Here is a 27,151-nt window from a genome sequence, read left to right as displayed (position 1 = left end):
AGGCCTTTGTGGCCTGACTGCATGCCCTAAACTTTCACTTTCAATTTATTATTCTTTAAATACAATGAATGGGCAAGCGACAATACACTACACTATATAATGCAAACGTGCAAATATCACGTTTGTGCAATCATGCACAAACGAAGTTGTCATTAGAAGGCCCATTTTAATTTTAAAAATTCTCGAAGGTAAAAACCAGCCGGAGACTTATTTTCATTCTAGACGTATACACAAACACACACGAGGGCTAAATTTCAGTATAATCTAACGTGCGCATGGACAAATTTAGAAATTAAGCACATTTCCTCGCTCAGCGTTTCACCCTTCGGCTATTACACTCCCCCTCCCCCACCCCCCTTTCAACAACAAGGGAAAGGCGCAGCGATTAGGGCTTACGTAACACTTATTGTTTTTATTCTCCTCCGACGTATTCTATACGTGACCGCCCGGAGCGCACGGTGGTGCACCTGCGAAGAACAACACCTCGAGGCAACGACGTCTCCAGGAGCGTTTCCTCCCACTGTGCGAACTGACTCAGAGTCGTGAGAAATGAACTTGCCTGCGGGAACTCCGCGCTCAAGTTGGCAATCGTCCGGCGGTTGTACATGGTGTCGAATACTCGTCGATCTTCCGGAGACCTCGTGCGCTGCAAGAAAAAAAATTCGAAAATGTCCTGCTTTAAGATTCTTCGCATGAAGCCATGATTCATTAGTGGTGTTTTCTTTCTATGTTTTCTCTAGCTTTGCTGTCTTTGTTTGCGCAGCAGGATTCCGGAAGAAAGTTCGTGCAATGTATACTGGCACATCCTTGAAGCGTTCGAAATTAGTTTTCCTTTTTTTTTTCTATCGTAGCTAAGTTCGTCACTCAGCTGGCTCCTTCATGCACTTCCTTCTCGTGAGCAAGTCGGAGCGACGCGGAAAAAAATATATACGTCTCACCGTTCAACGGGGGTCAAGGCTTCAGCAGCTGTACGCGTCTTGTGAGCGCATCGTTTTTCAAGGCTGTGTTTGCCAAGTTCGTGCAAATAACGTATTCTAAGCCGGAAAATATTATTACGCTTATTAATGAACTTTCTTTGGATGTGAGCTGAGCGATTCCGAACGGTGCTGAGCTTCTTTGCCGCGTGTTGTGAGCCACCGACTTTCTGCAGGAGTGCTTTTGATATTGATAGAACGAAGTATAGGACCAATGGCCCACAATGTAGCCCGCGCTAGAATTGTTATGGTTTGTTAGCGTTGGGCGCGGCCAGCTACGCAGGGCACGGGACATTATATGCTCAGGACATCCAGGACACTCGATGTCCTGAGCATATCCTGGACATCCAGAACACTTGACGCTGGATCCAGGACATCCAGGACATCCAGGACACTCAGAACAATACGCGGCACACCACCCAATCTATTTGTCGTCTACATGACGCCTGCCTCGTCGCATCCATTGCTTACCACGCTATGAGTGAGTGCTAGCACTCGGAGGTTACTGGCATAACGTTCGATCAAGCTCCACTGCTGCAAGGCAGTTCAGTCAAGTAAGTCAATATATGTGAAGTAATACCGAGGTTATAGGCCATTTTCAATCTTCTGTGTTCATATCTCACAAATTCTACCTGTAACAACAGCCCGTAGACTCGAAAAAGCTGCAAACTTTGTCATAGTGGACTAACTAATATTTTTTTTATTGCGCAATTAAGAATCCTGTAGAGGAAAAGAACGTCTCCTGATTGATTGAGTGCGTATTGCTGTGTCGTTGCTTTTTTTTAATCGTTGAAAACAATTTGTAAAATTTTTGTAAATGATTGTAAAGATGTTGTAAGAGTCAATGTTGATTTCACTTTATTTTTGTTCAACACTGTTTTTGCCCACTCCTGCAATAGCCCTCCTATGGGGCTGCAGTATGTACAAATAAATAAATAAATAAAAATGTCATGTGCTAGCTCTTGCCCCGTTGATCGAGTTTCGAAGTTTCTCTGAGAGAACGCGTGACACTCTCGACCACGTGCGTGCTAATTACCTTGGCGAGATTAGCCTCGAAGGTGATGATGTCCTCGACGGCGGCGTTGACTGCGCTTTCGCTCAGGCTCGGCTGCATGAAGCGTATCGACCCCGCCATGTACTTCTTGTAGGCCCTGACGATGGGTTCGTTGTTGGGAGTGCTCATGTTGATCAGCTGGTTGCGGCCGATCCCGAAGCCGGGTTGATCGAACTGCGATAGGAGCAGGGTGAAAGTTCCAGGTTGGGTTATACGTTGTCCAGTGTTCTCGTTGCAGCCCCGTTCTGTTTCTTTCTCCTTCTTTTTTTTTTGCTACCGTGCGTCTAAAACGTGTGTACGCAGCGGATATATTGCGCTATAGTATCTAGCTGGTGTGCTGAGGAGCAAGCAAACTTTTCACCTACTTTTCTCTCTTTCTCTCTATCTCCCCCACCCGCACTCTCTCTTTTTATCCCCTTAACCTACCATTCCCCCAGTGCAAGATAGCCAACCGGAACTACCTCTGGTTATTCTCCCTGCCTTTCTCTGCATTATTCTCTCTCTCTCTTTGAGCTACTCTTGGAGGCCAGATTGATGTGGCAGCTAGCAAGGCGTTTGACATGAATTTTATGCAGTGGACTCTGTGCTAAGAGGTGTGTACCGTTGGCCGGCAGTCCTTGCTTATAATGTGTCCAAACCTTACGTTTGGCTGGCGGTCACGGTTACAACCAGTTCTGGCGTAATAACGTTTGGTGTAAATGCGTATCCAAATAGGTTCCTCTGTTTGCGATTGTTTCAGAGTACCTCTGTTAAGCTGAAGCAGCCGGTAGTCAAACGTTGTGGTCGCGCTTGTTTCATCAAGCGGGATGATCGTAGCAAATCGGGCGCAGGAGAGGATCGGTACGGCTCGTATCTACCACGACCTGTATTCACAGAAAAATCGCTTATGCTATATTTGCTCGTGAGAGAAAATTACAGCCAGTCCCGAAGCTGGACACATTAGCGAAGGCGACGGACCAGTGGCAAAGAATCCGAAATAAAATCTTCGTGAGCCCGGATCACTATTTTTCATATCTCGCGCACCATTTTAGCGTTTTCAAGTGAAGCGCATGCTCTTAATCTCGATCCTATCGTCGACTGTCTGCGCAGTCCGCGTGCGGTTGCCAGTTTGATGACGGCGCACTTAAATAACACAGTCCTGGTGAGCGGACACTGACAACGATCAACTGGACAAGAACAGAGTGCGCGTTATCGCGGTGGTTTCTTTCTTGCCAGTTTCCGCAGCCCCCCATCCCTCCCCCCACATCGGCAAATGATGGCTGCCCCCTCTAGAAGCGCTGCAAATTCAGTATGGTCCATATGTACTCACGCTGATGACGTAGACGGACGTGTTCTTGAGATCGACGCCCACACCGGTGGCCATGATGAAGCTGAGCCCGGTCTTGGTGTAGGCCTGGACGAACAGCTCCTCCCAAGATGGCGCCTCCAGCCAACCCACGGGCCGGGGCCAGTCGTGGATGCCGACGCTGCTGAGCATGGTACGCAAAGCGGCGTACTTGGTCTGCTCGCTGATGGCTGCGCGAGGACGGAACTTGGTTATTTATTTATTTATTTATTTATTTATTTATTTATTTATTTATTTATTTATTTATTTATTTATTTATTTATTGTACCCTCGAGGCATACAAGCATTATAGAGAGGAGGGGGTCGATCATTCAACATAAGTTCACTCATTTGCACATACACAATCAAAAATTTCAAAAAATGGGAATGAATGTAATTTCTAATAACAAAATTTCACACTGTCATGCACGGCTTGTACAATGATTACGGCATTCTAGTTGAGAGAGAAACTGAATAGAGGAAAGGGGTCAACCAGAGGCGCGTCCGGTTTGATACCCTGCGCTTGGAGAAGGGGACATAGGAAAGGGTAAATTAAACCACTCGTCATTCGTGTATGAGAACGCAGGTCAAGCGAGGGACGACAAATATCAAGATGGGCGGTGCTCCGAGGTACCTAAATGCGTGGGTGATGTCCTGCAACAAGCCTCATCGAACCGTACAAAATCATAGTTCGTTAAAACATCAAGGAAACAGGCGTAATAGATTTAAAGAAAACGGCAGTAAGAATGTGTGCCAAGTTTGAAAACAGCGCATCTGCGGCATTTGAGCGCTGCTAACATGTATGTCCGGTGTCCGACAAATACAGAGCCTAAGATCTACACTTCCACTAATTTTAACGAGTACGTATTAAAAATTATGGTTAGGGACTTTCGGGAAATAAATGAGAACTCGGAAATGAGTAGAAAGAAAATGAATTTTGTATCCCCAGTCTATACCTAGACATTCGTAATTCCACCTCACGCTGTCGCTGTTTTCAAAATCATTTTCTTTTTCCTCAGTCTCAGGAATGAACCACAATAGTGTCTCATATATAAAAATTCTCAGTCGTTTGGAACGAAAATTGGACCACGGAAAACACTGCCGCTGAAGCCGCAATGTGTGGACAGGCGAAAAGCAGTTCGTTGTTTGCGTGAATAAATATTCGCGGCAGTCGATGTTTCAGCGCGTAGTTCTTTATGGCCAGAGGTATCACCCGTGCTGGCAAAAAAAAAGAAATTCAGAGAAGATTTAACGGTAAATGTGAGACAAAAGCGTCATATATATGTCGCATCCATGAGTTAAACCATGTTCCCCGCAATGCAAAATGTTCGTCAAGAGCTCATTCGACGCACAACCTGCCGATTCCAGGAACGACATGCCACTGACGGTGGTTTGAAAAAGGCTACCATTAGTCACACTATATAAGAATTCAAGAGAGAGGTATCTACGGTTTCCGCGAGGTTATGATTGAAAAGTCGATGTACTTGTTTAAAAAAAGAGCTACTTATTGTGTTGACGTTCCGGCCAAAGATACGTGGGCCGGTTCCGAAGATAGTTGAATGCCGGGCCGACCCTCAGCGGAGGTGGAGCAGGCGCTAAGCACTCCTCATACGTGGGCCGATCCCGGAGATCGCGCAATGCCGTGCATTGAAAATACATACGCATCGAAAAAAAAATGGCTGTGGCTTAGGTAAGGTTAAGCCCAGGATGCGAAGCATACTAGCCTTTATTTTAGTTGTTGAACCACTGTTTAGCCTGGTGAAATGCTGTTGCTTGGCTATATTTGGTTCGGCTAGACGAAGAAACAACTCATGCGTTACTCTGCTTCGCCTTCAAGAGTGGAACGCGACAGCATTCCCGTCGACCCGCCAAGGGGTGTAAGACAATGGGCTACGGCGCAGCGACTACGCGCCCCGCATTGGACGCGGTGAGCGTCGAGCAACGCAGCGTTCGGCGCGGCAACGAAATGTGCGCCTGAGCAAGCGACGCACGCCTGAGCCTTAGAAACAGCTCGTTTCTAAGGCAACACCGCATTCACTAGAGGCGCTTTTGTACCGCTTTGAAGCATCGTACTCGTGGCTCAGTGGTAGCGTCTCCGTCTCACACTCCGGAGACCCTGGTTCGATTGCCACCCAGCCCATCTTGCAAGAGTTGAGCCAAAGCCACTTCTCCTCTGTCGTGACGTCACGGTGTCACGTGGTATTGAAGGCGACACCCCCGCGCCTGAGGAGCTGGGTTGAGCTCTCGTAAAATGCTTCGCATAAAAAAAAAATACCCGCGGCGGAGGTGCAGTTAGCCATTAAGGCGCCCACACACACAGCTTCGCCGGTCATCCTTTTTCACAGAGTGGAAGGGCACTGAGATTTTTTTGTTTTGTTTTTCTGATAGCCTATTATCCCGAAATTAACGGCATTAAAGTTCTCACGCAATAGTTCAGCAGTGTAAATTGATTTTGTGTTTTGCTCTAGTTTCCCTTTGAGGCTCCCTAACACCGAGTGTTGGGAGGCGCACACGTGTCTCGGCAGCAGCAGCGAACACACTAATGTCACGCTGCAGCTCTGCGCCCCATGTCCGTCGACAGCCTCTCGCAGTCTGAAAGTGCAGCGGCATAGCGACGACTTCTCGGCTTCTGCGTTAGTAGAGACGTTTAGCTTGTACGCTAATCCGGTAAACGGGAGCGGTTTGGGCGGGTTACCGGATGGTCGTGGCGTAAACGTGAGTGGTGAAGCCGCCTGGTGTTGTAGAGCTCAACCAGACAAACGCATAGCTAAAACTGCAGTAACTCACCATATCCTGCTTCGCCACTCGTGCAAATTTTTGGTAGCGGCGTAATTGTGAACACGATTACGCCACTGTCGAATATTTACCCCAGCAGGTAAGCAGAATACAGTAATTAGCTCTGTGGTTGTGTGGTTGAGCTTTGCGCCACCAGCTGGCGCCACCGATCGGGCCGCTCACCTTTACGCCCCCGCTAAACCGGAAAACCGCCCGCGATTTCCCGGATACCGGACGCGCTAAAAGCCCCTAGTAGCAAAGGCGACCGGTTAAAAGACGAGCGTTGCGATCAACGCAATGCAAGAGTGATTTTTCTGTGCTTACTCTCCTCCCTGCTATTGAAGGAACGCTTAGTCGACGCTACGCGCGCACCTGCAGACACTGTGGAGGCTAAGCGAGAAGACAATGAGGCGACAATGCATTGGGTCACTCGGCTCTGAAAAGGACGGTGCTTGAGTCGCGGTAAGAACGTGTAGTTTTCAGTTCAGTATTAAAACATTGTAATAGAATGTTCCATACGCTATGCACTCCCCTTGTTCGACAAACGCAAATGTATCGTCACCGTACTTAAAGAAAAAGTATGCCACGAACACAATCCGGTTGCTATACAGGAATGCGTTTACCGTGCTCTTGGAAGCAAGTCGTTTGAACAGCGCTATCTTGCACAATCACTCGCGTGGTGCTGCCTGTTACCACCGCGCCTAACCAGTACATATGCGGGCGTCCACCGGTTAGATTATGGGATTTTACGTGCCGAAACCACGATCTGATCATAAGGCACGCGGTAGTGAGGGACTCCGGAATAATTTGGAACCACGTGAGGTTCTTTAACGTACACCTAAACCAAAGTGCACGGGGGTTTTCGCGTTTTGCCCCCCCCCCCCCCCCCATCGAAATGCGGCCGCCGTGGCCGGGACTCGATCCCGCGACCAAGTGCTTAGCAACCAAACACGGTAAGCCACTAAGCAATCACGGCCGGTTGCGTGAAGCGGTATCTTCGACCGCGACTTTCTCGAGGACCAATTTAGAAATGCCTTCAGCGTCCGCGATCGCCTCAGCGGCAAAAAAAAAAGAAAAGAAATTGGATATTATTATTAGTAGTAGTCATAATACCATACCTTTGCTGCCATGTTAAGACCATCTCCTCGTTTATAGTGAAAAAAAACAACAACAACGGCACCCATATCAGGGACAACCTCTAAACAATCACATACAAGCTCCGCTCAGAAAGAAAAAAGAATGCAGTGCAATGGCCCCTCCACCTTTGAAAGAGAGCCGCGCCAGCTGGTGCAGCCTAATGACTTTGCTCTTCTGATGCAAGTGTTCAGCTAATTGGAAAATAAAAGCTGGCCGTTTCAGGCTCAGTCATTTGTGTTTGGCCGGGCCGTGACACCGGGGTCGCCCATAAAATTTGCATTCGCGCTTCACCTTGAAGCAAGTGACACCAAAACCGATCGGCACAGAAGAAGAAGAAGTAAAAAAAAAAATAAAACGGAAGGAAAAGAGAAGGTGCTCTAAGTGCTCAAAAACCGCTTGGCGTCTGTGAAGTGAGCGAACCGTACTGGTTGGACTTTTGCTGGTTCGGCTCCTCTTTCAGAGTCGAAGAACGGGTACGCTTATACGTGCTTGTGGGTGGATCGTGTCCGTACTGCTTTAAGTTATAACTGGTCACATGTAGGCGTAGTAATAATAGAAAGAAAAAGAAAAGAAAGAAAGAAAGAAAGAAAGAAAGAAAGAAAGAAAGAAAGAAAGAAAGAAAGAAAGAAAGAAAGAAAGAAAGAAAGAAAGAAAGAAAGAAAGAAAGTATTGCGAAAAAATGATGCACACATGTCATCATTTGGCACGGAAGCTTCGGAGTTCTCGTACAAGCCACGTTGATGGCCACGCTGCCAGCCTGACTCGATTGCCAAAGTTGGCCTCGGCGAAACGCGGCGTGAAAAGAACTACGAATTTCTTGCAGACAAAAAAAAAAGAAACACATTCGCAATCCAGTAAAGCGTGGACGAGTTAACCTTTATTTCGTGGTAATCGATAATTTTACGTTCCAGAGCAATAATTTGGCACTCCGACGTAGGCTCCTTTGCTGGCGAAACACCTCCGCGGAAGAGCCGCGGGTACACCGTCCAAGGGGACAGCACCAATTTGGACAGCACGCCAACGGCGACGGCGGCGTTTCTGCGCCTTGACACGTCCGTGTATAAACCGCATCGCGATTTAAAAAAGAAACGCAATTTAATGCTTACAGTGACAATGACCGAACGAGACATGCGTTGATGGCTGAATTACTCGCTCTGGTCTTGCTCTGCGTTTGTTACGCGCAAAGGTCCGCTAATAACAGGAAAACAAAAATTTACAGTTGAGAGTCGATCATGCCAAATAGCGGTGGCCATCAAGTCTTTGCATGACGTCAAAGATACCGCGTTGTCCTGGTCTAGGACGACAAAGTTGAATGTCATTGAACTCTCGTTCCAGTGGCGCTCATACTCCTTCGCTTGAATAACTTATTTTCGAAGGCTCCTTTCATGCCTCGATAGTGACCTAACCGCCCGCCTAGTAGTCGCTGTTTCGACCTGTCACGTAAGAGGGTAAAGGTGCGGCAATTGCAACATGGCGACAGTCCCGCGACTGACTTTGCCGCCAACTTCTACTATACCATGATTCTGGCCTTCATAGAAGAGAGGCACGCGCAACATCAAAAATGTTATCTGTGAAATACGTAAAAAAACAATACACACTCTGTCATATTCAGGAACCTGTCACACATCTTCTCCCCAAATAATAATTGTTGGCTGCCTTGCTTGCCTCGCCTTTTATTAAAGATGTGCGTCCTGTCAAAACCTCTCCTGTCAACAATGGTAATGGGACGGTGATAACGCGAATGCCGTTATTGACCTTGAAGGAAAAGAAAGAAAGCACGCGCAACGTGGTAGGCGATGATTGCCGTTGGGGAGCACACAAGTTCCCCTCAAAGGGCGCAATCTTTTCTCATAGAGTGTGCGTATAGCTTAACCGCATACTTCGCTTGCCCGTTTCTTTTTTCTTTCTTTTTTTTGCGCACGCAGGAACAACGCCAGCGCCGGAAATAGGCTCACATTCGTTCGTGCAGCAGTGGTAGGCGAGCACCACCTGGTCGGTGACGTTCTGGTCGTCCACTTTGTACGGCGCCTTCTCCAGGATGTCTGCGTGGGAGAAAAAACAAAAAGTGTTTACGGGACACGATGCTGTAGATTCTTTTGCCGTGTGCTGCCGAAGCGTAAGCGGTGCATCGACAATTCCAGATGGCATCCCTATGACGACTCCTACCTCTCTTGAACCGCACCCTTTCAATAAAGTACTTTTGTTTTACGATGATAGTAACAAAAAAAGAAAACGACGCATTTCGCTCATTTTCGGGATGCCTCGTGTGAGGGAGCCGAAATTCAGAGTTAAAGCTGCACAAGCTGCAAACTAGCACGTAATAGCCATTTTCGATCAGCAAACTTTTTGTTTGTGTCGGTGCCGTATGATACGCCTGCATGGCAGTGGCAGCGCTCGTACGCTATACCCCTGTCACACGTGAAGATTTAATGTCATTCGAATCGAATGGCATTTGATGCATGGAATGCAATTCGGTCTCTTGCGGTGCTACACAGTAAAGTATAATGGCATTCGCAAATGATAGCAATGACGATCCGGAACAAAATTTTCTTTCGGGTCCGCAGCCGCTGCAGCTGTAGCCATGGCACCGCACGTCAAACACCGACGAACCACCACGAGAGTACACAACACCACTGCTGCCGTTGCTAAACAAACACATCTAATATGGCCGACCACCGCAACAGACTCCTGATGCAAAGAGTAATAGCGCTTGAGCACAGCCCGTGCTGAAAATATCATCGCGGCACAAATAATTATTCCTTTTTATAAGTCTAAAAAAATATCTTCTCACTTTGCTTATTTTCTCGCGTTGCGTGTCGCTGTTGTCTATCTGGGGTCAAGACTACACATGCGGTTCGAAATCAAATGCGAATGAGTCCCCCTAACTCATTCGATGGCAAATGTTATTTCATTCGAATGACATTAAGTTTTCCCATGTAAATCCCGATTAGCGGAATTATATGCGAATGCCGGCCATTCCATTCGAATGACATTAAATCTTCCCGTGTGACAGGGGCTTATTAGTTTGTGTACTTCAAAATATTTCCTGGTGTCTCGAGGCCCAAGTTGATTCCGGGATTGTGGGGAGATGCCGTTCACTTCGTATTAAGTGGTCACGTTTCTTAACGCTGAAATATCAGAAATTGCTATGTGATGCGGCCACTTGCACTGGAAAGTGAAGCCGCGACCTCCCTATCAGCGGCGTGCATATACACACTTCTGCAGCCACTCTCCAGTCTCATTTTAAAGAGAACGAGTCCACAAGTCCTGGTGAGCTCGTTTGTGCTGCAATGCTGGAACATACTGAAGTGTGCGACATGTTTCAGTATGCGGAAACTGTGCAGGAAAGAAGCGTTTTCCAGCTAAGGTTCAGTTAGCAATAAAACAAGAATAAGGCCTCAAGTAATTTGCTCTAGTAATTCTTGAAGGAAACTGTACGGTATGGCGAGTTAGAAAAGGAAGACTTTCGGTAGGAAGCCTTCACAGACGCAGATGCCGACGGTCTTAGGCGTGTGTGCGAAGATAGCCTGATTCGGAAGTGTTTCTAAGTGTGCACACGGCTCGGCGGTAACAGCAAAGCAGTTTGCTTGCATATGACAGCCCCGCAGGATGGCTGTTTCTTGTGTCAACGACGGCCGCTTGCTATATGAAAACATCCATTTCTCTGCTTTTTCCTCCGGTATAACAGTCGTCCGGTTAAAAGACGCGCGTCGAGAGCAACGTAATTCGACACCACTATCTGCGCTTTTCGTTCTCGCTGTTACCGAAGGGACACTTGATCGACACCCCAAGCATAACGGTAGCCGCTGCGGAGGCGAAGTGAGAATGAAACTTTCAGCGTTGGCTCCGAAGCAGAACTGTGTCGCGTTAATGGATAACTCTTTGCTGTCAACTTTTTTTTGTCTAAATGCGCTCGAATTTGATTATGCAGAATGTTCACTCTGGGTAAGGAGTGTGTGTAACTGTAAACGTTTCGATAAATTTGGCACTAGATTGATCTAGAACTCTGTGTCGCCCCAGACCTCGGAAAGCAACATTGAGGTATGTTTCGAAATCACTGAGGCTGCGTGAAAATACCGGACGCGGAAGCAACATGGTAATCTAATACACACAGTTCCATCTTCTTCTCTGCGTTTAGGCAACGAAATGGAGTTTTTACCATAGAAAACATGAGGATATAGGTATATTTTGTTCACGTGCATGGAGATGCATCTTTTGGCGTCTAACCGTGGTATATACATCTACAAAATTGTTTTGCACGTTCGTAAGATAACAGTAAACAATAAAGACCACCTTGAAAAGCTCTTGTCTTTCATACCTATATTCGGGTTTAAGGAGGCTATACGATAATTCGAACTAATTAAGAAACACAGTGTGTCAACCTTTGCTTGCACGGTATTATGAACATTTATATACATAGGAGATACAAACTTTCCTTTGTGTAACGCGTTGAGAACGCATGAAGTAAATTGTGAAGTGTGTTCTACAAGTGCAATGCGATTTTATAATAGTAAGAAAACGTGGCAAACAATAAGAGGCACGTAAATATTTCGACAATATTTGCGACAATAAATACGTGCTTTGAAGTCGACATCCAGAGAGCAACAAAACAAAAAAGGGCGTCAAGTTAAACATCTAGGTTTTGATAGATGGCCTTTGCAGCCGTTTATACTGGTGAATACAATTATGTCACTATAAATATAACTTGCCTCTGAGTTGGTGAAGCACCTTCAGCCGCAGTCGATCGAACTTGCTGAACCTGCAATGAACAAAATAAAAGTTTCAAAACCACAAGCTATGTGGTGTGAAATCTGTTTCAAGGCGCAGCCGACGCGAAAATACCTGAAATTCAATATTCGCTGCGCGTGCTTGAATCTTAGAGAAACATTTTATATTAAATTAGTTATATCCGATGATTTCTAATATACGTACTCGTTATATCATGATTCAACAGCATCCCAATATGTGCGCAAGTTCAAAAGCAATGCCTGAAGCTCAGCATCTGCGTTTCCTTTGCACAAAATGGTTGTTTTGCGCGTTGGCCGAGAGTTCCGATATCGCAGTTTGCTCACTCACCCTTTTAAAAGCTTTAGCCAGTAATAGCATTAGTCTTAGATTAACCAGATGCAAACCACAAAATAAATTACACTTGCTTTCTCATAATACCGTCTGATTACCAAGGCCTATGGGTTAATATATAGACCTTGGGAGATTTCCGGCGACGCGTCCTGTTCGACAATGTTCTAAATAAGCCTCCCCTGGAATGCAGGAGCACCTATGCCTCTCCCTCCTCTTTTCTGCCCGTCGCCGTCTTATTGATCGCCTGTAGTAAGGTGGAATAGACTAGAGTAATTATTGCATTGCTCATGATCTCTCGGGAAAAAAAAGGAGGACATTACTTTTTACTCTAACGTTCTTGATTGTTTCACAGAAACCATAGCCCGCTCTAAAAGGGGGGTTCGTGAAAACGCAACAGCTTCACTCTCAGTTTGTATCGAGAAAATAGACAGAGAGAAGCGGGGGAGAGAGAGAGAGAGAGAGACAGACGTTTACATTTATAATAAGCTGGAGTTAGCATGACTGAGGGCCTATCACGTCATATGATGCGTTCGCTGAGTAATGTGACATTGCACTGGGACCACACAAATACCCAAAATGGAGCGTGCGTTCATAGGGGGTGTGCCCCGAAACACACGCTAAACTCTCAGTTCCCAAAGTCTCATTGAGACCCCGTATATATACCATATGGAAAACAACTTGAAACGTATGTGTAACAGCGCGAACAGACGACCACAATAAGGGAGACGCATACACACAGCACTTGCGTGTTCGCGTCACAAACAGACGACCACAAGAATGTGGTCGTCTGTTTGTACTGTTACCCATACGTTTCAAGTTGAACCAACTCACCCCTCCCCCTCCCCCGCCCAAGAAGAACGAGTATTGATGGAAAAGGACTGCACACGCGTATTTGCGGAAACATTCTCACGCTAGGACATGTTCGCCCGAGCAGACCGCCGTGGTCATTATTAACCAAATCGTGGCCACCCAATTGGGAAATGCCGCATAACAACGAAACGCACTGTGCGTATCGCCGCCGTACAAGCGTTCACGCTCCATCACAGCACGACGCACCGCGGGTTTAGTAGATGTCTTCAAAACACATTTTCGAACGAAACGACAATCTGTCGCACGACCCAGCCTCATTCGAGTAATCCAGTTTTCATATCGTAATGCGCTTGGCACAACTGAGAAGAACTAGTTAAACCACCATGAAACGCAACCAGGCAAGGACGACAGACTGCAAAAATAAAAAAGAGAAAAAAGAAACAGAATAGAACTGCCAGTCAGTGGTTACCGCTCCGCGTCCTTGTCTGACGTACCTTATCGATGTTATTAGCTTTAGTCAGTTGAATTCCGCGTATTGGGTTATGAAGGAAGAGCAACTAGCCCGATTTCTCGTTTTACCGACTCCGGCTTTTCCTATAAGAGCGCACTTGAGACGTAAAAAAGAGAAGAGGACTAAGGTCTGCTTCGCCCACGCTGAATTTTACGACGGCCACAGACCGAAGCAGAGAAACGTAGAAAGAAATTGTAAAAAAAAAACTGAAAAACACGCGAGCACCAACAGAAGCGACAACTGCATTAGGCCCCCCTTCTCTGACGCGGGATAACCCAGACACCACATCACCTAAGCGAAGAAAGCCAGTCACACAGAGGCCCGCATAGAATCATCGCTCGTTATCCTCGGCCTTGACAGCTTCTCCACCCAGTCGAGGAAGGAAAGCCAATTAGCGTATCGCAGGAAGCCCGCGACATACGTGCTGCCAGCTTCGCCGTGTACGGGCGCGAATTAATTTAATCGCTCCTTCTCTTCTCGGCGGACGATGGCGCCGACGGTGCGAGAAAGAGACCAACGCGTCTTTTGTGCTCACTCCGTATGTATAGCTTTGACTCTCTCTCTCTCTCTCTCTAACCTCTGACCTCGCGTGGCAGCAAATCGCGTCTAGAAGAGCCATCAGTCTTATCGGCGTGCGTGCGCGCGCGCTTTTCACGGCCTGAGTCATCGCCGAGGTTTTTCGTGTACCTCATTCTTCCCGTGCCACCGTATCTGGGTGCTAATGGCGACGCCGTTAACGATGCCTTAGCGCACCGCGACAACGATGGGATCTTCCCCTGAAAGGAGACTCGGTTCCCCTCAAGTGAAGCTTGCTTGCTTGCTTTTTTTTAACCATCTATATGTCTTTAGTATTTCAGGCCTACGCGTCACATCTAGCGCTCTTTCTTTTTTCTTTCTTTTTTTGTTCCCTTTTGTTATGAAGATTATGGTACGTTTAGGCTACCTGATTAGGTATTCTGTTTAAGAGCGAACCATACCTTATGCGTGTTAGACTCAGAATACCACTTCAGCAATGCGATACTGAGGCTCCTCCCACTGACGGTAACAATAACGACATTTATTCTACTGCATGCACTCGGTTTAGCGCGGTTATCGTGACCGTTATCGTCATCGTCACCATCACCATTGTAGGCCCATATTTATGTCCACTGCAGGACGAAGGTTTCTCGCAGCGATCTCGAACTGCCCCTGTTTTGCGCTAGGTGTCTGTAGTTGTTACCGCAACAATTATAGGGACATTTGAACGCGAGGAAATATATTTGAAAACGCGCGTTTGAAATAATCGATGATCATCAAGACGAAGCGTTGAGCGCGGAGGAATCATGACTATACGAATGTCGTTGTGGTTTCCCTCTGATTTTCTTGGCGCGCTGAACAGGCTGAATCGCGAACCATGGGAGGTATGTCCGCGGGCATCTGACACGCTTTTATTCCAAATAACAAAATCCTTCTCGACTGTTCATCGTGGTTGTAAAACGATAATGAACAAACGGAGTCCGTATAGATGGCTTTTGCTCCACCACCAGGCCTCCATTTCAGCTGCCTTTCTCAATCACGGCCGTATAGTGGTTTCCTGACCTTCTCCAGACATTTATTGCTGCAAATACGCACAAAACAACTATCGCACTCGAAACATGCGCGTTCATAAGTGCTTTAAGTGGCACAGCCTCTGCGCAAAGTGAGATCGTCGTGACGGAAAACACGTCTGAGTGCTGAACAGAGCGTTGCTTTGCATATGAAACCACAACGCTTGGGTATTGACAAAAATAATGGCAACTGGTTTCAGCAACGCCACTAACCGCGGCAGCGCATTGTCCTAGTTCATCGCATGTGTACCGGCGTCAAGTATCGTACGTTCCCCTCGTAGGGAGCTTCGGTTTTTTAATAAACCTTCGTTAGTAGGCACGAAAGCAGCTCATGAGCGAGTTGCAAAGAGTGTAAACGGCTTCCCGCGTGGCTCCAAATCCGTCATTGTATATACGACACCGAGTGCAAGCTTACCGCCCCGCCACCTACAGATTTTATTACGCCTACTCAATGTTTCAGAGCACGTCGCCCATCATCTCGCCTATATTCCTTTATTGCACTTCGTGATCAGAAACCTAAAGCAACACGACATGTGGACGTCGCGCTATTTCCTCAAAACGCGAGACCTGTATAAATTGGGGCTTTCCTTTTTTTTATTTTTCTTAACTGTCCGCCGCTCCAGTAAGGTGATAATTTCTGATAGCGTAAACAGGAAAACGCTCGTTCGTGTAATTCAAACGTTAAAAAAAAAAATGACACTACACTGCGCTACGTATAGTATGACCTACGCAAATCGTCCTGTTTATTTTCCGGCGACACCACAAGCCACTTGAAGCTAATTCCTTCCTTTGCGCAACAACTTCATTGTTTTCCGAGCTCAACAGGCTACGTGGAAGTTACGTTACAACGCCTACATCGCTTTCATATCTGGGAGAGGCCATGTATCACTTTTCAGCTTTAAGCAATGAGGTCTATGATGCTATGCACAAGCCCCAAAAACATTCATTCGGTATCCTCACACTCGCCTGCCCTTTGCCCCCTGTGCCGCTACCTGCTTGTCACACGACCATCCTGTTTGCTCTTCTGTAGTTCGGTATAGCTATATAGTCGCAACTCAATTTATCGAAGTAATGACGACGCTCGAATTATTTCGTAAAATCGGAAGTTCGTAAAATCAAGAAAGGAATTTCTAGGTCCTTCGAACTCTAAAATTGTAACGTAGCGACACGCAAAAGCTACCGCGGCATTGTACTTCCTGTTAATCCAGCAACCTGTCACATAAACCGTGAAATAACGAAAGTAACCACCACCGCTCCTACCGAGGTGGCGCTGTGTCCGCTGTTCTGTGCATGGGTGCGGTGTGCAGTCTCGTCAAAATAAAGCTAGGGATGTGATCATGGCGCCTAGATGTTTTAACGCGATAGCTTTAGAGAGCATGCTCGAAGAAAAAGACGTCTTTGTGAAAATTGGATAGAAATTACCGCTTCTTTGCTCATTTATTTCAGGAAAGACTTCGGTAAATCCAGTTCGGCCAAGTTGGTTTCGTTAATACGGGTTGGTGACAAGACTGACCCTATGGGTATCTGCCAGGGAATGAAACTTGCTTTGTTAGATCGGGAACTTTGTTAAATCGGGTTTCATTAGATCTACTTTTAACTGTATAACCATATGAAATCGTTCGGCAGAAAATTCGGTGACGTAATCACTGGATGTTGCATTCGGAGCTTTCGCTATGTTTCTAAAGACGCTATAAAGTCCAAACTGATATGCTTATCAGCACACACTTATCCGCCACGTGAGTCAATTGCGTCGTCTTGTAGTTCGTGCTCAGACTGTCTTAAGATTCAGAAGGAATCACGACGCACGATTTCCTCTGACGGGCACCAAATGCTATCAACTGTATACAGCACGATACTCATTACGTAGGCGTTCGACGCTATGTTTTCTCTTCCCAATGTTCTCGTATCCCAATTGGCCTCAACCCTAACCTTTCACCCTCTTTTTCCTCGCCCACATTTTGTTTTTGAACAGCCTACGCTTGTTACGCCACCGCAAAGGCGCAGCACGTCTGCTCTTCAGATAAGCAGACGACGCAATCGAAAGCAACCGCTGCCTTTGACGCAAACTTGCAGAAGTTCAAGAAAGTACGTGTCACCACTCGGAGCGATGCCGGCCGATGAGCACACGTGCTGGGGGACCCCCTGTCGCCTTTGCGTCACGAGCGCGCATGCGCGAACGGCGTGACGCAGGTATTGGGGCGCCTGACCGGTCTCTGGTTCCTTTGGGCGGCGCACATGTCTGTGACGGCGGCGAGCGCGCTGCAGTGGAGGCATATACCAGACGGCGACGCGGCGTTCAAGGTTAGCGGAAGCTGTGGTCACAGAATGGGCCGGTGCGTTGGTTGCTGCCGAGGTGTCGTCTGTTCTTGCGAAGTTGGGCAGACGGCGGAGACACAGGTTGGATCTTGTTCGCCGTCGCCTCTTCGTCGAGACCCTCTATAGTGTAGTCGTTCGTGATCGCCATGCTAATGAGCGACGGAGATGAGGCTGCCGGCGGGATGCAATACGGAAAGGCAGTAGCAAAGAAAAATGAGTGCCCGAAAAGGAAAAAAAGTAAGTGAAAATAAACGAGAACTGGCGGATGCTTGGGGCGATTGAGCAAGTGCGCTTATTGCTGTCTGTTTGGAGGGACTTAAAGCAACAATATTTTTCTAAGCGACGAGGAAGCTCGTGATCTGCGGAATATAGCTTATAAAATCTTTGTTTTCGAATCGAAGCGCGATCGATGATGAAGTCTCCGATAACAGTAGATCTCTATTTTTTTTTCTTTTAGAATTTGTCCCCGTTGGAGCTTTAGCGATTCTCATTGCGACGCCGTGGTCTGACACCGCCACGAAAATATCGTCTGCGCGATTAGCTTGGATGCAGACGCAGTTTCGTCTGTTTTTCTCGCTCCTGCGTGACGAAACACGACTTCTGGAAGTGATTACGCTGGAAGTGTAGCAAATCGTTTATTATGATAGCCTTCGAAAATGACAGGCAAGTATGAGGGCTGACAGAAGCAAAGGCTGTTAAACTTTAATAATTAGTTTTGGGCATTGTCTAAATGCGCAGCAGGACGCCCCCGACATTAGAAAAGCATTGCCGATGTATTTTTGACATCTTGCCCACATTGTTCATTCTCGGTGGTCTCAACGTGTTCAACTAGCATACGTAATAACACGCGTGGAAGTTGTACGGCCTAGTCGTCAGCATCCTACGAGCTGCGCTACTAGATTTAGTTTTGCGAAACTGCCACCATTAGCATAAACATTATGAACAGAGCCGCGCTGGGTAACCTCTTGCTGAATTCTCGATTCCTGTGCAAAGGCATAAGTAACGGATCACCAAAATAAATTAGGTGATCACGCTTGATTATCGTCCTCGCTGTGCCATCATTACCCTGCATATTGCGGCACTTAACAGGAAAAAAAGTCACCTTCTAAGATTATTTAATTATTCCTGTCCTGCAGCAACGGAACCCACACTATACCAGCAAGTTTACAAATGTATTGTCCCTCAATGTCCACCTCTGCCGTCCTCCACACAACATGAAGCCACTATGCGCCCTCTTATCACCTCTACGCCATAAACCGCCTGCCCCATTTCACTTAGTTCTGTTACGAATATTAAAACCCTGTTGCGTCCCTAATAAATTTATTCCCCCGTCTCAGTGTCACCGCGAATTATGTCGAGCCTTAATAGATTCTCTGAACAATATCGCGTGCCTAACAGGCGTTTACTCTGCACTCTACTGAGCCCATATTCACAAAGGAAAAAAAAAAACAAGTTCGTACGCCAGTCCATAAGTGAAAGCCTAAGCAAACCGGCATAATGGACATATTATCAGCGAAGACGGCCGAAAAAATGCTCTTACGAACAAAACGCTTGGCGAGCTCGACCCCTGAACTGCAAATTTTGTCACGAAAATAAAAAAAGCGCGCATATGAAGAAAACTTTCGCGACTGCCGCTTAGACAACACAAAGTAAGTTATTGCGATGTGCGCCAAACAGAGAGAGAGAGAGAGAGAGATAGGGCAGAGGGACAGACATTACTCCTCGCAAGTCTGTGCATGTGCGTAGTCTCGGCCCACTATCATTTGCACTATCAAAGCCTGTTCTGCATGCGGCGGGGAGAAGCGTGGGTTGTACAAACACGGCGTACGTAACTACAAACCATGCTCTTCTTTAATTCAGCGCGCATCCTAACAAGGAGGAAACCCGAGAAAGAGATGAGTTACGCACGCTTCGATGCACTCGGTCGTCGCTGTTGTTCGCGTTGAGGCGGAAACAAAGTTACTCGGGAAGGACGCTGTATAGTAAATCTGCCTCTTGCCGGGTGTGGGACGCAAACGCGACATAAACTTTCGCGCTTTACAAGGAGGCTCGAGAGAGAGAGAGAGAGAGAGAGAGAAGGAGATTCTTGATGGGAAGGAAAGGTTGGGGTAAAGTGCAGCGCAGTAACTGTCTCTCAGCAGAGGACACCTCAACCGCGCTGCACAGGGGGTAGGGAATGAAAGTAGGGGGAGGGAAAGAGCACCAGAAAGGAGGCTCGAGAGGAAAGCTGAATGCAGCGCTAAGGACGAGGAAGTGGAAACTGACAGGAGAGACGGTAAGATGTAGAGAGAAAAAAAAAGAAAAAGAAAGTGACGTGAGCTGAAGAGTCAACGAGGAGTTATAACGCTCTTCCCGGTGAAATTGAGACGCAGAAACGGGGCGTGCGCACAGCTGTTTATGTGCACCAGACGGCGTGACAGGCGATATGGAAGCACCATCGTTATCATTATGTTTAACCGCAATGCGGAAGAATCTCCAAGCGAATTCAAGTTACGTCTGCCTTGCGTCAGCCAACGCCCTCAGTAAGCCTCGGAATTTTTCCAATTTCATCACAAAACCTAACTCTGTGCACCAAAAGTGCCGTTTCATCTCTCCTTCTTTCTGGTCCCTGCAGGTGACGAGACAATCGGTACACTCTCCGCCTCCCCCTTCCCCCCCCCCCCCGCTCCACTACTGGACAATCACTCTGCCACGCGTTGAAACAGTCTCTATGGCTAGTTTCGCCACTGGCACGTCATCTAGTTAATGTATAAATATCTATTAGAGTTTCAAAAAAAAAAGTGGTAGCCAAGGAAACGGAAGCGCAGTCGAGGACGGCCGAGAATTAGGGAATCACGGGGGTGTAACGAAATCAGAAAAAACTTGACGACATAACTTAGCTGGAATCATCTAGCGCAAGAACGGGGGTAACACGAGATCGCCGAGAGATGCCTTCGTCCTGCAGTGAACCCAAGAATAGGCTGACGATCATGATGTGATCGAAGAAGCTCTGGTATTGATTGTGCTTAACCGGTACAACGCTAACCCACACGCTCGCTGCTCGTGGTGACGGTATTTAAAAGTCCGCGAGCCTTACCTGGCCCGAATGTATACACTGTTGCGCCAAAAAGGAAAATACAGATTTCGGAGGGAGAGTAAAAACCAGATCGAGCGCTCTTTTTCCCAGTCTTTATTTTGCTTTTTGGCACAACACTGTATTCATTAGATCCCAACCAACTCGCCCAGCAACAAGTTCTACTTACCTGGCCCGTTCGTCCGGTATGGGATTGTTGCGCATCCAGTTGTTGCACACGAAACCGTAGAAATCCTGGCACGGGTCTACGCTCTCGTCCATCGACTGCAGTATCAGTTGTGCTGCAAAAATAGCAATCGGGAAAAAAACTTGTGCGATGGACAACGTATGTGTAGTCCAGCAAACAATAGTCCATTACATACTTCGTTTCACACGTTTTTCCTTACTTCCAGCTGGCAAGTCTGTGCAGCGGCCCGCCTCGAGGGTTAAGGTGAAAACTCGTTGTGTGAGGTATTAACCCGACTATCTAATGGCCGCAACTGTTTAAAAATGCATTTAGGTAATTTATAGATTGTCTATCCACTTCGTACGGATCGTTTTGCATGCTCTTATTAATATAGTTGTGAATATGCATAAAGAAACCCGATGCTGTTGAAGGCTGCTCCTTCTCGCTCGGTTATTACGCGATATAAGATAAAACAAAACATCAAGCAAAATATATAAAATCTTGCACCATTTAATACATAAATAAAATGAAAAAAAAAGTATAGCGAAGAAACGGTGGTAGTTTTCTGCAGGCTTGTCCCTTTGACAGTAATATCATACAGTGTGTAAAGAAAGAAGTTAACAAGCTCATTTTATTGTCTCTGTTAGGGTTCACAGTCAGATAGGGTTAGGGGAGTCGAAAGTTGTATAGATGTTAGTCTTTAGAAACATGAGTACGGAGAGTGTCTGTATAGACAATCTTTAGACTCAGCCAAAAGCATCGAATATACATTATGCAAACTGCCTAATCGATGTCTTGCGAAGGAGTGGTGCGGAATATTACAATGTAAGCACAAGCAGCACTTGCTTTAGCATAAATAAGCACAAATGAACAAAAGTAAAGGTACTCTTAGTAATCTCTGTGAACAGACTGGACAAAAAAAGTAGTGTTAAGTGTACTGGCGTGGTTAGTCGAATCGCATTCAAGCGTTTCAGCAATGCGCGGAGGTGAAGCCTATGAGCTGAGCAGGACGACAGACGAGAACAAAGAAACAGCGGCGCTAGACTCAACAGCTAGACAAAAAAAAACATAATTCTAATTGCGCAGGACAAAATATGACGGGTGATCATACTCAGCGGAGATAAGTTGATTAAAAACCTAGCACATAGAGCAAGCTCTCTCACATCAGCTTAGTTCATCTTGAAGTGGCAAACATTATTCGCACGACAAACTACACCGCGATGTTAGCCGTTCAACAATCATTGCTGCCGCAGGCAAACTTCGGTAGGTCTCTTTCTATCAAAAAATGTTCAACTCGTAAACGCACCGCCTGGTTTATCGTCTGGTCTATACGCTACACGTTCTCTTATCTGCCGGCACACGCGCACATGCGCACAATAACTTCTGCAATTAGAAAACTAAAGGAAGTTCTGCTTGAACTAGTCACTTCATTGATGTCATATGCGGAGAAATAATAAACAAGAATAAACTACCAGGGAGAATGAGAACGTCAATTGGCAGACACTTAACTGTTTTGACGGAGCACCGCACCAACTTTCTCTATGGCCCTATCATTGCCATTGAATTGATTCCCTCCTCGGTTCTCTGACGCGCCTGAACTCTTACACGCGCGCTTTTGCTTAACGTCCGTACTCAAAATGCGGCCACCGGTGACGAGAAATTGACAGTCACCCAAGTATCCTTGCGTAATTTGAATGCGAAAGCAACAGCACTTGTCCAAGTTATCCCCTTAAATTAAATCTGGACCTTAATCCACCTTAATCTACGTTGCTGTAGTGTGTACCAGCCTTAATCCAAATTAATCCACCTTAATCCACTTTAATTCCCCTTATTTCACTTTAATCCACCTTAATAAAACTTTGGAAGAGGGACAGGTCCGAAGCGGTGGCTGTTCATCGGGGGATTTCGCAGGATTTCTGGGGAACGTGAGGTCATCACTTTGGTCACGTGGGTTTTGGTACCAGTGGATGATAATACTGGACACCGGCTTTTCCTCTTCATTAGGCATATAATGTTTTCGCGTTAATAAGTAGGAACAGCTGACCACGCGCTGGACCGCGGTACGACACAGCCACCGGATCATCGACGCTGGTCAAGAACAAGTTTTGGCTGACATTGCGAAATGGTCATTCATCTTCTGTGAGCATTAATTTTGTTACCAAGAGAAGCGGCCTTAAGTGGGCAGGTTCAATAGCAGTTGAGCGGTAGAATTAGAATGGAAATACCAATGTTTGTCTCCACGGATCTGAAGTCGTTTAAAAAAAACTACAAGTTAACCCAAAAAACCACCCAGAAAACTATTGTTTGAAATCTGAAATGACCAACTGGAACTTTTTTTAGGTTAAATAAACAGCATAACATGAACCGGAACAACGATCCGCCATTACGTTCTTTGCACACGTCACAACCATATTGCAATAAGTGCAACGCTCTTTCCACCTCCGTCCTTGCCGCTTTGCGGCGCTTAACTATGTCTGAAGAAAAATACTAAATTATTATGTTTGCCGTTAGCGCTAAAGTAATATTTTTAACGACAAGAACAGCCACTGAAAAACGCAGAACGGGCCTCCATCTCACGATATCATAACACATACACGAAATGTCATTTTCTTGCCGTATTATATCATTATGTCTTGAAGCTTTCAAGAATAAGTTATCAGTAGCCTAAATAGAAGTACCATTGATGCTATGCAGTCCTTATAAATGTTGCACGTTATTTTGCCTCCAGAAGCGCGCTTTCGCATCTCAAAAGGACGCAGTAAGACTTCAGTGGGCAAAAGGCTTTGTGTACAGCTATACTGTGGAAATAATATCGGGTCATCTGCAAAGGCATATGGCATATGGCTAGCATATGGCTACTACAACCTATTGAACCTTAAAACATTTATTACACCGTTGGCCTACCTTAATCCACTTTAATCCACCTTAATCGTGTTTCTTTCTGGTCTCTTATTTTTTCGCGCTATGTTTCATCAGTACGGTCTACACTGCAGTGACAAAGAGGAAGTCTATTGATAAGATGGGAAGGAAGGTTAGCCTGAGATTGGCAGTACGGTTCACTCATAAATAGATTACCCAATCAGTACTACTCCATCACTTACACCATATAACTACGCGCTGAAAGCCTGGGATTATTTTTGTACGCATCGATGGATCTGTGTAGTTGTTCACGTCAGGCACTTTTTCACGACACGCATCTTTTTTAATCGTTTAGATGTTCTCTTTGATAAGGGTATACAGTACGTGCAGTCGCCTCCAATACGAGCTGCAACACGTTACCCGTGGTCAAAGGCGCTTCAACACTGAGCGACAGCGGTGCCGACACGTGAAGAATTGGTTTGAATAAATACCAGTAAGTGTAACGGTGTCTAGTTATCACATTTGTTGCATGTTGGCGCCGCCGTACAATCTTGAGGGCCCCTTCGATCATGCTGCATGCAGCTCATATCGAACGTGACTGCACCTCTAGCCAGCTGCTCTGCTCTGGGGAAAAGCGAAAAGGGAAAGTAACGAGGAACAAGACGGTGGAGTGTGAGGGCATAGGCAATAGACGAAGCATAGAACTAGGGGTCTATTGAAACACTATACGTTCCAAAAATTCACTCCACATAAGCATCAAAGCAATGCAATGTAGTTGCTGTGTCAATATACCAACTTACCTCGCTCATGACAAACCGTCGAGTTGCAGACCTCTGTAGACAACCCCTGGCTTACTTTCTTCAATGCTGCAAAGTAAACGTGCAGTACGCAATGTTATTTACTGTCCTCTCCTCTAGCCGTGCAATCAAAGTCACTCCTTATAGTCGGCAGCTTGAGGTGAAGCTTGGGCTCAGTATAAGTTGTTTTCGTGCAAGAAGAATGAGACACTGTGTGCACAATTCCTCTTTTACGTGTGTGCGATATGTGATTGGCCACAGCCCGTTTTTAGAAAATTGCCTTTACGCAAGCGTTTTCAGGCAACCATCTTTAGGCAAACGTCTTTCGGCAACTGTATTTAGACGACTGTCTGCAGACGACTCTCCGTAGACGAATATCTGTACACTATTGTTCAGACAACTGTCTTAAGGCGCCCGCAGAAATTCGCACCAAGAAATTAAAATTTGCGACTCCAAGTCTTCCCGTGCTCTACAAGGCATGAATCGGCCCAAGCTTTTCTTGTTTAACATGCTAATACATAGCCACTGCAACTGTATCTTTATTACGCCGATAGACATATCTTGCATATAGCTTGCATCGTATGCGTGTCACTATTGTCTATTCTCTAGGCATTTGTATGCTGCTTTTGCAGTGTGCTTGTATTTGCGGAAAGGTTGCAGGAATCTAACCCAGTACTTATGTATCAGTTTCCGAATTCCTATCGTTTGCTTACCTTTTCCTTGGGTTTCCTTTGTTGACGACGTCAGTTAACTGCGGCAGCCTTGTTTATTACCTTCATATTGAATAGCTCTTTCGCATTTTAGCTTACGGCTACAAAAAAGATAAATGTTTTCACCCTTTTTATTCGGTGCTCTTGTGCCTGCAGTATTGTCTCAGAAAAACTACCATTTCGCGAGAGTACGAGATTGGTGCAGTACTGATTATTCTGTACTTTTTCTTGTTCTAGCCTGCAATTGTCGTTCAATCACATCTGTTTTCTCTGTATATTTATGCAATACTATTATTTTTACCAATTTTGCCGACTTCACTGATTATAATGCATAATTTATTCCTCTTTTTAATACCGATGTACCCACTACTGCCACGGCTTCCGAAAGGTAGCCGGCAGTATCTGACAAATAAACAGATAAATAAACTGGTGGCTGGCCAGCCAATAAAGAAATGCTTTTTCATTGGAGAAGTCTTGCCACTACGGCTCCAGTACAAGTGTGTTCAGGATGTCCCGCATTAATTCCAGGGTTCATTACAGCAGCTATTTTAGCTTTTCAGAAAACTCTTCAGAAAACTTTTTAAACAGACTTGAAAGATACATGCAGCTCTTTTTTTTTTTTTGTCTTATACTCCTTTACGAGGAATCCAGCCTTTTTCAGCACCAGAAAATTTTCGGCGTCGCTTTTTCACTGATGGCCCACTCCGAAACCGCGGCGAGGAATGAGTTAGCTGCAAACCTGTCCACACTCGCATTGGTAAGAGGCGCCATGTCAATTTGGCCACTGTTCAAACACCCATTCTCGACCCTTCTGCTTTGTATGCCTTGCGGCATACAAGGCGGAAGGAGGATTGTGTCTTCCTGGATTGTTCACATTGCAAGCGGAACGCTTGCTTCCATTTTAATGAGGCCTTTGTCTTAGCCGCTCGACTCTTTACGCGAAGCTTGTTCTTTGTAATTCGGATGAGAGCGAGCGGAGAGGGCACCATCTGGGCAGGCTTCGGACAACACACAAAGGAACTGGATGGCCGTGCCGTAAGCTCGTTCAAAAAAGCTATTTAATTAGCCATATGCATCTAGCCATGGATCAGCATTCAAACATAAAGTGGTCTCAGGAAGCTGCAATCTCGCGTTGATTAGCAGCTTCTGAAGGGAAACCTCATTCCTCATGCGAAAGACTTGTGAAAAGTGTTTATCGACTGCCTGTAACTTTGTTTGAGCGGACATTTGCCACGTCTGCATTTACAACAAACTGCGTCTGCGCCTAACGTGGAATTTATCGTATACTACGTGACGCCCGTGGTTGAAAAGATGTTCCACATACACCGATGTGACCGCGAGGGGCGCGCCCGCGGATAATTTACAACTGCGTCTGCCTCTTGAGTGTACTTTGATTTAGGTGCACGTTAAAGAACCCCAGGTGGTCGAAATTTCCGGAGTCCCCCACTACGGCGTGCCTCATAATCGGAAAGTGGTTTTGGCACCTAAAACCCCACAATTTTTTTTGTCTCCATGTATCTCTATGTCGTCCCCTCCGTCCCCCCCCCTCCCCCCAGAAGTACCCTTGTATATACACCAAAATAAAAATGTAAAACAGAAAGGGCACTGCATTCAGCGATAGGGATGATATCTGCTTTTCTTCCCAGTAGCATCTATCGACGACGGCGCAATACTGCAGTGAGTTACGTCAACTTAAACTTAGGTGGCGTGCTCAGCAGCTCGTTTTCTCGTACTTCGGTCTCTGAACGCTTGGCGAGCGCTGGTATGCATTCACCGATCGTTTCGATAGTTCCGTCTGCGCTCCGGCGGCCCGTTGCTTTAGAGACCGATCGAGAAAGCGGCAATCTCCAGAAGTCGTGCGGAGCCAAGAATTAAGCCGCGCACCCGTTTTGCCCCCATAGTTGCACCGTCGTCTGCACGCGGGCGCGAGGATTTTGCAAAAATTTCCGGTTTCTTTGCGTCGCCGCCAGATTATCTCTT

At 46.3% G+C, this 27,151-nt stretch overlaps 1 protein-coding gene across 2 annotated transcripts in view; it reads right to left on the bottom strand.

Annotated features, from left to right (window-relative positions):
• The window catches only part of LOC139056177 (neprilysin-1-like), a 106,671-nt gene that overhangs the window by 24,670 nt on the left and 54,850 nt on the right, over nt 1-27,151 (bottom strand). For both annotated transcript variants that reach the window (XM_070534166.1, XM_070534167.1), the window contains 7 exons: nt 24,465-24,530; nt 20,809-20,920; nt 11,974-12,023; nt 9,220-9,306; nt 3,338-3,543; nt 2,011-2,202; nt 560-646 (listed from right to left, as the gene is read on the bottom strand). In XM_070534166.1, coding sequence (XP_070390267.1) covers nt 560-646; nt 2,011-2,202; nt 3,338-3,543; nt 9,220-9,306; nt 11,974-12,023; nt 20,809-20,920; nt 24,465-24,530 — 800 coding nt within the window. The remainder of the gene's footprint in view (nt 1-559; nt 647-2,010; nt 2,203-3,337; nt 3,544-9,219; nt 9,307-11,973; nt 12,024-20,808; nt 20,921-24,464; nt 24,531-27,151) is intronic.

Source organism: Dermacentor albipictus, chromosome 2 (genome assembly GCF_038994185.2).
Source record: "Dermacentor albipictus isolate Rhodes 1998 colony chromosome 2, USDA_Dalb.pri_finalv2, whole genome shotgun sequence".
Classification (NCBI taxonomy): Eukaryota; Metazoa; Arthropoda; class Arachnida; order Ixodida; family Ixodidae; genus Dermacentor; species Dermacentor albipictus.
This window is presented reverse-complemented; position numbering and strand designations above follow the sequence as displayed.